Here is a 15,327-nt window from a genome sequence, read left to right on the forward strand (position 1 = left end):
TTGCAAGTAATGACTTGAATATGTAGCTTCTTCTGAGCTTGCCTAAATGACTGTATTTCTTATGTCCACAAATTTAGCCTGAAAAAAGGCACAAGCGATCTTATTTCCTTAGATTTCTGATTCATTTTTTCTTTCAGTCAGGATGGAGATTATAATTTAAACTTTATGATCCAAGCTACCATCTAAGCGCTACTAAAATTGAGAACACAAGCAGCTGATTTTACAGGCAGATTGTGGGGCTGGCCAGCATTTTCACTGCCTTATTGTGGCAGGCCCTCCCCCCCGCCCCGCACCATTTGCCTGATTGCTTGAGGGGCCCTGGTGACTACACCCCTCATTGCTGACTGGTTGAGAGAGCTGTCTGTCACGCGGCCCCACCCCTTGCTACTCTGTCTGTCAGCTGAGCCACAGGGGCTATGAGTACCACTCGATCCCACTGGGAAGCCAGTTTTGGGGGTGTTTTAATAAGTTATGTTTCTGCAGATTCTGCAGACATCCCCCACTTTTGCAATTGCTACAAAATCCACAAAATCGTGTATTGAGTAGGTCCCTAACTATATGATCTCCCTACATCAACACAAGACTTCTGCTTCTTCCCAAAGCCACTGATTTCAGTTTGTTTCCTTTTCTGTGCTGATTCTGTGTGATGACTTCCATCTCGTTGCCTATCCTTACACAAAACGTATATGGGCAACTCTCCCACTCTAGTCAACTGCAGCTTTTCCTCAGACTAATCTTGTGTAAAGATTGTCTATTTACTTTTCTTTGGTTGACTGCTTTAATTACAAAACTAAGAGAGAGCAAAAATCAATTAGCTCACCTAATCAATGTCAAGAAATTGTTCCTAATATTCAATTGAAAATCTTCCTTCCATAGAACGAAATTCAGCCATGCACATTTAACATTACACATTTGTTTTAAACATTGTTGAACTGAGTAACAATTATGCAGTTCCTACCTAATAAAACTTGCTTTCAACAGAAATTGGAGTGGGTTGTTAGGAAGCTTTTTAATAGAAAAAAGTGATAGAAGAAGTAGAAATAAGGGTTTTTTCAGTTAAGTGTTTATTTGCTGATAAAAGCAGAAAACTAAGAGGAAAGAGTGGACAATAGTGCCTCTCAAACACAGGTATAAAAGGGAAGCTCTGTACTTTGGGTGGCAGCAATGGAGCAGTACCAACTGCAGGGATCTGCTAGTTATTCTGGTGCCCCCATCCCACCACAGGTGACCCCCAGGGGTCTGGGATTGGTGCCCCCTCCCTCCCTCCCCTGCGCTACGCTATTGACTCTCAAACAGACTCACTCATCCAGTCAGTAAGATGGTCACCTAGGGCAGGGGTTTTCAACCTTTTTTGATTAGTGTACCTTCAGTGGCTGGACACGGAGCAGTGTACCCCTGGTGATCAGACGCCAAGTGGGGGGGAAGAGGGTGAATGGCACACAGCAGGATGTGGAGTGGCAGCAGCCGCTGCGTATGAGCTTCCCCCACATCAAGTCCAGCCTTGCACCTGCGTGGCAACATGGGAGGTGCATGGTGGCACTCCGCCCCTGCCTGCCCACCCATGCATACCCCCTATGGTCTTCTCAAGTACCTCTGACCTAGGCCATGAGATATGACAGGTCAAATCTTTTTGTTTGCTGATTCAGAGAAGGAATCTGAATTCAGGTACAACTTAGACATGAGAGACTGAAAAAGGCACATAGCAAATAACAAAGATACTGGCCCAGATGCCTGACTATCTAGGCCAGTACACTGTCTCTGAGAGAGGCCAGTTCCATATGCTTCAGAGGAACAGAAGCTTTCTTCTCAATGCTATTCATTATTTTATATACTATTATCAAACCTCTCCATATTGATCTGCTTTCTAAGGTAAGCAATCCTACTCTTGGCACTCTCTCTTTAAATATTTGAGTTTCCCATGTCCCCACCCTTCTTGTCCATCTTATCTGAACTTCCGTTAACTCTTCAGCAGTATTTTTTAAGATGAGGTGACCAGTATTGTTCACAGTATTCCAGACAAGGGCTTATCATTAATTTAAATACTGCCACTATACTCTTTTTTTCTATATTATTTGCCATCTGGTTTTTTTACTGAGCTGATGTCCTTAATCACAACCCAGTAAGCACACAAGAAGCTAATTTTTTCCCAGCAAGCATGAATGACTTTCTAGTTAAGAACAGTAAATTCCATCTGCCATTGTATCACCTGTTCACTTAGCTTAGTTCCACTCAAAACTGGATTCACTCTCAGAGGACTAACTGGCCCACTGTCTCTAGCAGATTCCATGAGAATCAAAAGTCAAACTGCAACTAAGCCACAGCTTTTGTGCAATATTTTGATCATATACTTTTTCTTGTTGTTGTGCAAATTTCAAAATTTTAATAATGTACTTAGGCCCTAAAAATAAAAAGAAAAATTATTTAAAATACTGTGAAACTTGCTAGCATGACAGATAAGACTGAAATCTCACATATCTGTCATGTTTTCTGAATCCGGTCTTGTTCGCAAAAGCCTGGAGAACGTGAAGCACTGGTGATAAGATGAACAAATCTTTAGAATCATGTTCTGAAGGGCAGCTCAATGAAACTTCAGTGATATCTGTATTTTGCTGCTGAATGAGTTCCACTCAAGCAATATCAACCTGCCAAGCATTCTGAGAAAGCTTAACATGGCTTGATTCTGAGTTCTCTTAACAGTACCTACAACAGGAGCAACAATAGAAGTATACCCGTGTAAAACTAGGCCTAGTAAAATCAGAATCAGGACCACAGTCTGTGGTTTTATAGCATGAGCTCTGGCACTGTAAAAATATTTCAGGTACATTTTTACTGGATTATGTGCTTACCAACAAGTTTATAACACATCCAAAAGTGTCATAAACCTTTCTAATTTAAGAATACGTAATATCTGAATGCCATTCAAAGTCTACAAACAATTTGACATGGCTTCTCAAACTATATGTGGTCTAAATACTTTAAGAATGGCGAAGGGTTATTCGACGTTTTTTACACATAAATTGCTTCCCTGAACCTCTATTCTGCTAACAACTAAATAAAAGTTTAATTTAATTTATTTTACAATCCAAGAAAGGCTTCTGAGCTAGTATTTCAGCTCCATTAATTTTATACTTACCTATAGATTAAAGAGCAATTGCTTATGGCTAATTTCTACGGGAAAATAAGTTTTCAGGGTTGTACTTAACTATAATTATGCAGGATGATGAGTTATATACTAGCATCAACAAGATACGCGAGAAATAAAACCATTATAAAACAATAATGGCTTTTGGAGATGGATATACCGTATTTACTCAAATACAAAACAAGGTTTTTAACCCCAAGTCAGCATGGGGGGGAAGCTCCTCATCCTATATTTGCGTACAAGGAAACCTCATTAAATACCTTGGCCAACATGGTGAATAACTATAAAACATATTACCCACATTGGGCAAACATACTGATGGTGTGTGTCTGTGCCCATCTATCCTTTAAATGGGTAGGTGCTCCAACCACAGGGAACTGGCAAACTTTCAGTAATTAGATTCCATACCTGGAAAATTACAGCAAATGTATACATTTTCCAGATGTTGATTCTAATTATTGGGGGGGTCATCTTATATGTGAGTAAATACTGTAATTACCTGAAACAAACAAAGATGCATCTCTACAATTTGGTGTTGCCCACTCTTGGGCAAGTCATGTCATAAATACTAATCAGCAGATCCTTACAATTTCATTGCGTTTAAATCTCATACAAGTCAACAACATGGTTATTATTAGATTTACCTTGCCTTCCTTGGTGTAAGCAAGCACCTTGTCTTCTTCTTTTGGGTGAAAAAGCAGGGTTTCCACAAAGAAAGTAATGGGCTGTTTTTGAAATGTGGCTCCTTCATCCATGCTTATGAATAGGCTCTGGTCCCGGTCATTATGCGATGAACTTACAAGGATTATCTGTAACATAAAAAGGATAATAAGGTATAAAAGCCTGGCTTTTACATAAAGTATTTCTGTCAGCAAAACATGATAAGCTAACATATCATTTCTATTGCATAAATGTGGACTTGAATTGTGTATAAATTAAGTTTCCAAATCAAACCAAGTTAAGCCCTTAGTCCAAAATGTCTAATACAAATATTAAGTTATATCTTGTCATATTATGTTACTACTTTTGTCCTTGTCCTGGGATTCATAACATCACATGAAGAAGCTCAAAAGTAATGTGGGAGGATTAATATTACAACATTTTATTTATATTGATCATTAAAATAAGTAACCCTTTTAAATAAGGCTTTATTTATATAGAGCATTTGTTTAATCACTGCTATCCTAAAGCTGCTATTAATAGTCATATAGGGATGGAATTTGTCTCTAACATCCTTATATGGCTGAACCATGCTTTTCTCTGTTGACATACTGTGAATCAGATAGCAAGTTCCCTTTGATGATCTGCAAAATTAAATGCCAGGCAATCATCTGCATTTCCTTTTAATTTCAGGGAATTATATTGACCTAAACATAAAGAAGTTGCAGCTGCTGCTTCTTTCCTTGTGCAGACTTCATGTCAAGCTTTCAACAACAAAGAAATATTCTCCTTTTAGTATTAATAAGAGCCAAACTCCTTTGAGCTTCTTCACCAACAAAGCCTGCCAGAGCCTTATAGTGCAGTTTGTAAAGTGGTATTGTGCGGTTCTGTTTTTATTGTCTCTCCAGATCAAACAGACTCAATTTGCGAGCAAAAAGATGCTTTCACCAACTGCTTTCCCTGTAATCGTAACATGGAATTTTGAAGTCCAGCTGGGTTCTTTCTGGCTCCTGCTTAGACTGTAATAAAGATTCTGCAATCAAAACACAGTTAAAATATTCAGCTGATGATGCACAAGCCACCATAGAACCCTGATCGTTTCCCCCAAATGTGGTGGCTCTGCAGTACTAGCAGGAGTAAATGGCAGTCAGTAATGTAAACAGTAATTACAAAGAATACACACATAGGAAGCAAGCCTATTAAGCAAGATGGTTCTATTTTTATTTAGTTGCTTTTAGGAATAGAATTGTAATTTAAAAAAACCCAGCTCCCTGAAAACTTGAAGAGAGATGAGAGAAGTGGGTTGAAACTGGGTTGTATTGGTTTCCTAGGAAAACAATATGTAAATAAGACACATGCATAAGTTCTGATGCATTATGGTATTTAAGTACATGCTTAACTTTAAGCATGCACACAGTCCCATAGATTTCTGCAGAGGCTTCCTATACTTGAAATGAAGTACACATTTAAATGCTATGCTGAACAAAGACAGATTTTTTTCATATGCATAAAGCACTCTGCTGAATCAGGGTTCATCCTATACACACTGCTAGAGACCACATACTTAAACTTTCCCTCTGAATTGTACCAACATGTTTCAGCAGCAGTACGAAGCCAAAACCTGTTTATATTATTTAAGGGACTAGTTCATAAAATCTTGCAGGATTTACAGATATTCAAATTTTGAGTTTTTAAAACTGTTTTCACCAGAGTGTAAGTTGTGCAGTTTTTATGGTGATGTCTGTATGAATGCCATCTTTATAAATTTCTCCTGTTATTCATGTCTCATCTTCACAACTTCCTTACCCCTGAAATTTTCAATAAGCTCTGTAAGGACACAACATTAAGATAAAATATATCTGATTTTTAAGAAGTGGTGTCAGCCAGAGTATAAGCCATGGTCTTAAATACTGCCTCAGAAGCTTTAGGGACTGTGGCTGTCAGGTTTCAACTATCCGCTCTTGGGCAGCCCTTGCCCGTGAGATGGGCGTTGGGTGTTCTCCAGGCTTGCCCTTTTGACCGAGCAGGTGTCCCTTCCACAACTTGCCTTCCCCGCTCTCTCCTGCCATGACTTGCTGGTTACTCAGTGGTCGGGGATGGCGGTCGGATATACTCAGTGGCCCGCGGTTCACCCGACGGTCCTTCATGGGGCTCCGCCTCCCCTACACCCTGGCCTCACTCCCCCTCATGCGCAATTGAACTTTGTTGGTCTCAGCCCATCCGTGGAGTTGCGTTCCTTCCACTGGCCGCCCAGAGTTACTGCCTGACAACGGGAAATCCATCCTCTCAGCTCTGTCTCCACTCCACCTTCCTCCTTCCGTCTCGCCACTTCTCTTGGGGAAACAAAAAAAGAAAAACCTCCGAGGTGCTCCCCTCATCCCTGATACATGGGGTAGCTCACAAGGCCATCCCCTCCGTAGCCTCTTCACAACGGGGGAAAAACAAAGGAAACTGGTTGTCCTAGCGACCCTATGCCCGAGCCTGCTCCTAGACTAAACTACGCCAGGCTCCCACCCTGCTATATTAACTCCGGGTGCCTTTTAAATCCTCCCACACCTTTGGAGCTCTTCACACTCTGCCACTGACCCGGCCAGGAAGGGCAGCAATACCCGCCTCGATTGCAGCTACGCCGGGGTTCCTTTTGGAGTCCCTCCTGCCGGCGTGGGTCCCTGCTCGCCCTGGTCACTCTGCTTCTCCCACCAGGGATCCTGCTGAGCCTCCCGTCTGCTCCTGAATCCTTGTTCGGGTCCGGGGTCCCTGCTGCCTGATGCCTTCCAGCCTCCAGCTCCTGGAGGTCCGCTGGGTTTGGTGGGGCCCGTGGTCAGGGTTTCTTTCCTTCCCGGGACCAGCCAGGGTCCTCTCACTCTTCTCTCTTCCTCCTCCCCCCTCTGCAGCATCGGCCGCCATTTCTATTCTCACCAGTTGGCTTCTGGAGCTGACATTACCGGCTGGCCATAGCTGTATAAAAAAGCAGCCAATGAGCTACACGGGTTCTCCCTGCCGCCTCTGCTGCTCCGTGCCTCCTGTTGCAGGTAAGTGTTTACTTGTACGTCCCTCCCTGGGACAGGGACTTTTAAAGTCCCTAAATCATGTAAGAACTCTCACCTCCCCCTCCATGCTCAAAGGTATGTTCCCTCCTCTCCACCCCCACTTCCATACCTGCTACTGCTTCTTTCCCCACTGTCCCAGTGGCAGGGAAGCTTCAAAGCCACTCCTATCTTCCAGACAGGCTGCATGGCAGCTGTGCTTAGCTGAGAACATTGGCAGCAATGGCAATGGGCATGGTAGTGGGTTCCACCCCCTTGCCTGTTACCCACTGGGTGCAGGGACAGGGGATTGGGTGCATCCCTGCCCATTGCCACTGCTGCTGCTGTTCCCAGCTGAGCCCAGCCTCCACGCAGCCTTCCCAGAGCAGACAGGAGTGACTTTGATCCTTCCCTGACCCCTGGTACAGTGGAGAAAGTATCAGCAGCAGGCAAGAAAGGGGAGAAGAGAGAAGGAGAAGAGAGAGGAAGGGGAAGGGAGAGAAAAGGACATGGCTTTGAGGACAGAGGGGAATGTGGGGATACTTACATTCTTACTTTTTTTTTAAAAAAAAAGTCCCCAGAGGCTCACTATGGTGTTCACTCTGTGGGTGAGTGGGAGGGAGGAGGGAAAGGAGACTGGGAACAAGGGCTGGCTGCTCCCATACTTGCTTTTATCAAAATCTAAATCCACCCCTGGTGAGGCCTCTGTGACACAGAGGTCACTTGATGATGCAGAAGACAGTGAGTGGATGATGACAATGATATTCTTGTCCACCAAAGTTTTTAGTCAGTTGAAGCACTGGCAATCCCAAAAATTGGAATTTCAGAAATTCCCAGGTCTAAAATACGAGATTATGAGATTAGCTTTAAAATAAGAGTTTTAAATAACAAGTGGGACTCTTGTTTTATTTCCTCATCTTTTGAGCTATTAGGGTTTATCCTTAACAGTGTTGCCTTTCAATGCTTGAATTGTTCAGTACTCACCCCCTACCACTCCACACACACGCACATGCATGCACACAGTTAGCAGATTGGTTTCTCTGACATGCTGCTTTGCTTGTACATTATTTATTAAGGAGAATATTCCAGAGTAAATATTCTCCATGCACTAGACATTTTCTATAACAACTGTTAAGGGTTTGTTTTTTTAAAAGTAGAAAAGAGAATAAACCTCCTAAACAAGGTAGTTTGTGATTGCTGTGCAAGCAGAAATGGGACATATATTAAGAAGAGCTACGTCAAACAGTGATTGCTGACTGTTTTAACTCAGAATGAAAAACCATTCATTTGAATAGTGTTGGCCCAAGAAACCAGAAGATATTGCAATCACTTCTGAACTTCAATTAATCATCTCTGAAAGAACATGTTTTTATATAACTTTTTCATGCCCTTTGGAATCCTCCACTATTTTTCACCAATGCTATAAAATTCTTTTATTTAATTTTTCTTCTTAACCTTCCTTCAAATAAATAAGCAACAAAGACATTTAGGCATGGATATGTCCCTGAATGCACAGTATAACTCATATTAGCATTAATTGGAACTGTATGCGTGTGTCAAGGAGAGAGTAGTTCCCTTAAATTGCCAGGCAAATGGTTAAGAACATGATAAGGCATTAATTTACATCCCTGGCTTGGAGTACAGCAAAAAGGAGCTCTAATGTAAATGAAAAATAATGTACTGCTTGCATGCATAGTAAAATATGTTGACTGAAAGGTATAGATGCCAGTGTTTTATTTGCTTTCTGAGAGATGACTGTGAAAATGAGAAGAAATACAGAAAAGAAATTCACTTGATAGCAAGCTGACTGCTGGCATATAGTAGACTCATCATTACATCCAAATAGACTGCATCTGTTATAATGGACTGGTCAACGTGTATGCAGAACTCTGCTCTCTACTCCAGTGAAATCAGAATTAATCAGCTTTGTCTGTTGTAAGCTCTGGCAAACAAGGGAAACTCTCCTTCAGTTCAAGCTGTGGAGTGTCATGCTTTAAAAGCAGGAGATTCTGAATTCTCTCCTCTACTACCATGATGCTTTTGGTAGCTAGTTGCAGCATATGAAGGACTGGGAAATCTATTTCTAGGTAGCAACAGATTTGCTATGCAACTTAAAAACAGACTGGGAATCTCCCTGATGGGCTGTGGAGTGCTTCAGCCTCTCTGTCCCCCACAGAAAAATCTATGCAACAATCTCTCAAAAATCTGTTGAGGCCTGGAGGACAACAGGCTCTTCTCCCAGGTGAATTCATATAGCAAACATTGGGAAACAGAAATCTGTCATGAAGTAGTAAAGCATTTTTGTGAGCTCCACTTTTGACCTTAAAGATAGTATTTAATACTGGAAACATTTTCTTGAGCTAATAAAGTTATATATCCTGGAACATTAAAATTAGCAAATATAATCATTATATTTTGAAACATAGATTAGGGTGCAGAAAGGATACTTCCAAGCAGGGCTGTCCCTAGGGAGGGCAAATCAGGGCCACTGCACCGGGCCCTGCACTTTGAGGGGTCCTGTGGTCAGTGCCACATATGCCCCATCGTGGTCGCCACGTGTCACTGCTGCCAAGCGCCACTGGCTCTGCTACTGCGAGTGCATTCACCACCCCGCCTCCCCCGGGCCCCGCACAGGCTGATATACCCTGAGCCCCATGCACTCCTAGGGACGGCTCTGATTCCAACAGATATGCCATTTGACATATTAAGGAAAAATGCACTTAAAAACGCAACAGTGTTTACTCAAATCATAATTTTGAAACCCAAAATTGATACTTTAGCACCAAAGAAATATATGTAGTAGCAGGAGGTTACCATAGTATTTCAAAAGATGGTAAAAGGTTATACCCTTTCCTTTTGTTGATCAACCTAGCCAAGGGGGGCATAATGCCCAACTGTCTGCAATAGCACAAGCCCAACTGCAAGATGGAACTTAACATCACTGGTGTAAAGGAAGCAGCACAGAGGACTAAATAACAAAAACTGTTCATTGACTTACTACAACTAACTATTTATGGTTCATGTGATGGAAGGAAAAGAAGGAAAAATTTCTTCACGGTTCACGTGACCAGACTCTGGAGTAGACTCCCAGCAGGGGTGGTGCAGGCACTGACCCTAGAGATGTTCAAAAGAGCATTCTTCAGAAGCTTTAAGTCATTCTTTTCAAAAGCATAGTTAGTTTACTAATCTTAACAATAAAAATTGTCTATTGCCAAGTCTAAAACTCAGCATAAATGCAAAATACTCCAAATTGTCCTGTATGTACTCCCAGAAATAAGAGACCAAGAAAGGTATCCAGGCCAGACCTTTCTAACCCTTTCCCACAAGGCAGCAAGCAGAACACCAGCTAGCTGCAGGCATGGGCAGTGTCCCAGCACCTGGCAACTGTATTTCTTTACAGTGGCAGCAGAGTTTTTTTGCCATCAAAGCCCATGTGGGGAGAGCAAAAAAACTGCTAATTTTGATGGCACAATACAGGGTTAGTTCTCCCACCAGAAGCAACCAACGCTACTGCCACTTTACAAAACTGTGATTACCAGAACACCTTGCACTCCATGACGTACATTGCTTGTGTCGCTGCAATGGGCAGTTGGAAAGTGCAAACAGAGCAGGTAATGGGAAAGTGAGGCACCCCGCCTCTTTCTGGAGCCCCTGCCCTTAGGCAGCACCCAAAGCACATGTCCTGTTTGCCCACCTCACATTACACTACTGCAGGCTAAAGAAAAAGGATGGAAATGCTGGGGACAACATATTGTACACATAACAGGAGGGCCTGGCTGAGATTTACGAATAAAATGGATACGGTGATTTAAAAAAAAATTAAATATGATTAGAAAGTAAAAGAAATACACGCCTTAGCATTTTTTACTTTGAGGCCAGGACCTGGGAACTTTTGACAAAAACCCACACTATAACTTACTGGAACGTCATTAATTTCTCTGAGTCACAGATTACCAGTCCATATAATGTGCATGGTGATATGTTATAAAGATGAAGACAGTGCCTGTACAATGCTTTGAACAGGTATTGGGGAATCAGATCCAATTAGTCTAAAAACTCCTACCAAACACCCCTTCTTAAAACTCCCACTGAAATGGGAGTTAGTTTTTGGTTTTAGTTCAAATGAAGATTACTCAATAAGGCCCAGGATATGACCACAAATCTCAGGGATTTCTGAGGCATTTTTTAATGGGAAAGACTCCGCTGACTTCTCCGGTTAGACCCGTCATGATCAAAAACAATATCAGCTTAGATGGACTCTCTCCCGACTCCCCCTTTCACTTCCTTCAATCTAGCAAGCATGCAGTGCTGTATCAATAGTGGCTGTAGTGGTAGAAAAGAAACTCGGATTATTCCAGATTTGCTTCCGGCTCCTTGCAGCCTTCATTTAAGAAGAGAAAAAAGGACTTGTTTTTTATAATAGGATCGAAGAGAAGAAAAGCAGATAACAGAAAAGGTCAAAGCAATAAAAACAGTTAATTAGCACTTCCATAGGAGAAGACACAACAAATAAAAAGTGTGGGATCTCTTAGAATAACCTCATTTAATATTTTTATTATTTTCATATTAGCTTTTTATTATTATTATGGCTGGAAAGGGCTACAGGTATGATAGGCACATGTAATGCTTCCTACATGAACACCACTGAAGTAATCATCTACTTGGAGAAAACAGTACCAGACACTGCCTATCATTTAAATACATGCTTTTCCAAGGCCCGCTCCTGCAAAGAGCTGCACACATGCTGAAGCCTATGCACTGTACTTCACATTACAAATGTGCTGTGCTCACAGAGCTCAAAGTTCTTCATATGCTAAAGTCCTTCTGGTGCAAGGTACACATTTTCTAGGTTTGTTAATGCAGTATCCTGTATCTATCTATTGTTTCAGTGAACCAGCTTCCAGCTGACCTTCTTTAACCTCCCAGCCAGACTTCAGTAAAAAAATATTTTATATGCACTGTATATTGAGATAGATTTTCTATAAGTCCTAACAGAACCAAATAAAACTTCATGCTAATGTAAATTTGGACTCAAAATACACTTGATCTTAATCGGCACTTTTTCCAAAAACAGAGGCAATTCTCTATTATCTGTGTTAGTTTTATGTTATCTACTTCACAGCAATGGATTGTAGCATTTAATTCCAACTGTAATTCTTTGTTTTCTTTTTGCAGTACTCAAAGGAAAAAACAAGGAAGAAATATGTATTGTGAGAAAAGATCTAGGATCACACTGTCTTTCATAATACAACTTTCTACTGGAAAGTAGAGAGATCATGTGATGCATGGTCTTTTATAAAAAAACAATCAGAAACAGTCTGTGAAACAAAAAGAACTTACCTCCCCTACCTCCCCCACTGTATTATAAACCAACCTTAAAAAACTGAAATCCACTGCCATAGTGAAACCAAAAAATAACAACCAATTCAATGAGATGCTGAGTGACTCCTACAGGAAATTAGGCATGTTCAGGTTGTACGTAAAGTTCTTTCCATTAAATTAAACTCCCACTGAAACCGAAGTCTGTGGATCAGAGGATTTGATTCTGCAAAGTGATGAGTACTCTGGCCCCGGTCCAGCACAATGTTTAAGAATATGTTGAATTGTAAATGCATGAGCCATCCCATTGAGGTCAATTAATTTCCATTAGCAAAAGGCATAAAATTAAGCGCAAATTAAAGGGGTTGCTGAATTGGAGCAGGAGTTCTCACCAGAGATCTTCCAGATCAAGCCCTTAATGATGAGATGGTTTACAAGGGCGGCCCAATGTGCATCAAATAAGAACCTCGCTGAGTTTGAGCCAGCAGTTCTTTGCAACAATATTGCCAATTTTGGGGCAGCATTTATGGCTCAATAGCACTACAGCCACTTCCTCAACATTTTTCAAACTAAGTAACTAACTTGTCTATTTTTGTTGTTTTTATAGTTTACATTATTTATGTGTTATTAGATGTGCTTGGTTGATACAGAAATTACTCTGGCTCCTGTTCCCAATTGTAAATGAGACGTTGTTTCTTAGCGGGCATTCATAAAACATACCAAATGGACTGCCATGGGTTATGATTTTATCTCAGACAGCATGAAAGACCTGATAATTCATAAGTGGAAAAGTTACAGTGAATTATAGGCCTGTTACTTCCATACTAGCTTAAAACAATATCTTAAAAATCAACCCAAGATAATTCCAAGCAGACAGGGAATAAAATGCTCCACAAGGAACATGTTTTATCTTCCTGATTCTCCCCTGTGGCTTTCTCCCCAATCACCCATCACAAACACTAATGTTATTAAGACATCTGCATGAACTGCTGTAAATCTACCAGAGTTAGAAAATTGCCTTATGATTGTTTATTGAATTTAACTGCTCACAGACAAGAAAAGTACTCTCTAAATATTATATTATTACACCCTTCATGTTAACAGCTTCTTCTGGAACTCTCATTTTCAGATCTCTAGAGCTTTTTCAGGCTTTCTTGAAGAGCCTCTTGCAAATTTTCAATTAATACAGATAAACCTCACCAGAGGCAATCCAGGACACCAGCTGGTTTCTACATGAACTGTCAATTATATAAGATGGGGATGTGAAGAAGTGCTTTTGAGAAATCTACTACACTGATCATATAATCTCAGGACAAAACCAAAGGCCATTTGAAACATTCCTGGTGGGACTAATGGAAACCCTGTACTGCACTTTAGTTTCCTATTTATTGCGTTTGGCTCATTAATCATACTGAATATGATACTAGTAGCTGTACTATCTATTATTTATCTAGTACCAACAGCATGCTTGTGATGTGCAATGAATTTAAATGACTCAGTATGTTAAAATGGCTGGTCACCAGCTGGGATGGCTGGTTACACATGAATGTGCCGAAGACATCTGAACATCTGAGCTGGCACACCCAGCCAACAGATAAATGTCAACGTTGCATCTGAATGAAGAGCAGATGGCTTGTGCTGGACCAAGGCAATGCTCAAGTGACGATGGTAGGTAAAAGGAAATACTTTGAAGAATTCACTCCCCACTATTCAGGGCATCTGCCATTAGGATTGTTAGTCTGCAGCCTTTGGATCTCCCTGGGATGCTGCAGTGCTATTGGATGCTCAAAGCATAAGTGCTGACTACTATCTGTGACTGTCTCAAAGATCACATCCCATCCCAAAAGACCCAGAACTGGTGCCACTGATCCACATTTCATAACATCTATATTTAACTAATGCAATTGTTCCATCTAGGAAAAAGGTGCACAGCGTGAAACAGCTACAATTGGGGCTTATGCTGGGTTAATCAGTATTTACAACTTTCTTAGCCCTAAAAAGCTGATAAAAAGCCCTAAAAGTCTTATCTGCCCCCAAACAGGCCTCTCGCACATCCAAATGGCACTGAAATAATACTTTTTGACTAGCCTGTAGCAGCTTTCTCTTAGCTACAGAGTCCAAGTTTATACCTAGTAAAGTTATCTTTCATGCAGAGAGAAAAATGATTATGGACTCTGCTGCTTTCAAAAGTGAATGAAAAATTATTTTTTTAGTTTAGCTTTACTAAGATTTTCACATACATGAGAGCAACACTGACACAAGCAAATACAAGCAAAAAAAAGCTACACATTAATCAACCCATTTTTATAGTTTATAGCAGAAGAAAGGGATAAAAAGTGAAAAATGTTATTTGTATTTCTATCTGGAGGAAATGGAAGAATATTAGAGACTATGATAATGTTGCTGTATGTACTGTATGTATATAGATGGATTGCTCTTATCAGCCACATGTCTAATGGGGAACATATCATCAGCAGGTTCAATGTTACTGGAATTTTGGAATCCTGCTCTAAAAACAACTATAATTGACATCAATTTATCCAAGGATCTCAAAGCACCTTGCAAACATTAATTAAGCCTATTGGCCATGAGAAACATTAAGGTAGAGAAGTGAACTTAACCTGTGTCACAAACAAAGGAGAGTGAAGAACAGAGTCTACAAGTCCTGATTCACATTCCCCTTTTTAACACTAATTTGCATTTCCTATTTTTACTTTTCTTACAGGGCTTTAAGATAGAAGGATTAATTAATCAACATACTCCTTTGCTACAACTCTGAAAATGTAAAGTATCCCAAAAGTAACAAGCATATTGCGTAGCCTCTAGAATACATTCCATGCAATTATGAAAAAAAAAGGTTTACTTATAAGGACATATTCTCAGTATATCCAACAAATCATACTGGCATTTTAGCAAAATTAAAAACTTGGGCTCCTTAGCATCTAAATATAGGTGAAGACAGTGATTCTCAACCAGGGTGTAAAAGCAAGGGGTTCACTGAGTCTATCAAAGGGTGCCTTGAGTCTAAGGAAGTTGGGAATCACTGGGTTAAGGTGCATAATTTTATATCACGTGGGTATTCGGGTTGTACTCTGTTCATTTACACAGTTTTTTATTATGGTACAACTATAAAAATGTAAACATTCTGTCATGGAGAACTTTTTTTAAAGACAATCATCC

General features: G+C 40.6%; 1 protein-coding gene across 6 annotated transcripts in view; it reads right to left on the reverse strand.

Moving 5' to 3' along the window:
* SORCS2 (sortilin related VPS10 domain containing receptor 2) overlaps positions 1-15,327 on the reverse strand; it is a 983,379-nt gene that overhangs the window by 221,142 nt on the left and 746,910 nt on the right. For all 6 annotated transcript variants that reach the window (XM_090035537.1, XM_090035536.1, XM_090035535.1 and 3 more), the window contains exon 4: positions 3,787-3,951. In XM_090035537.1, coding sequence (XP_089891663.1) covers positions 3,787-3,951 — 165 coding nt within the window. The remainder of the gene's footprint in view (positions 1-3,786; positions 3,952-15,327) is intronic.

This window comes from Crocodylus siamensis, chromosome 2 (genome assembly GCF_052110815.1).
Source record: "Crocodylus siamensis isolate JL-2025a chromosome 2, ASM5211081v1, whole genome shotgun sequence".
In the NCBI taxonomy this organism is placed as follows: domain Eukaryota; kingdom Metazoa; phylum Chordata; order Crocodylia; family Crocodylidae; genus Crocodylus; species Crocodylus siamensis.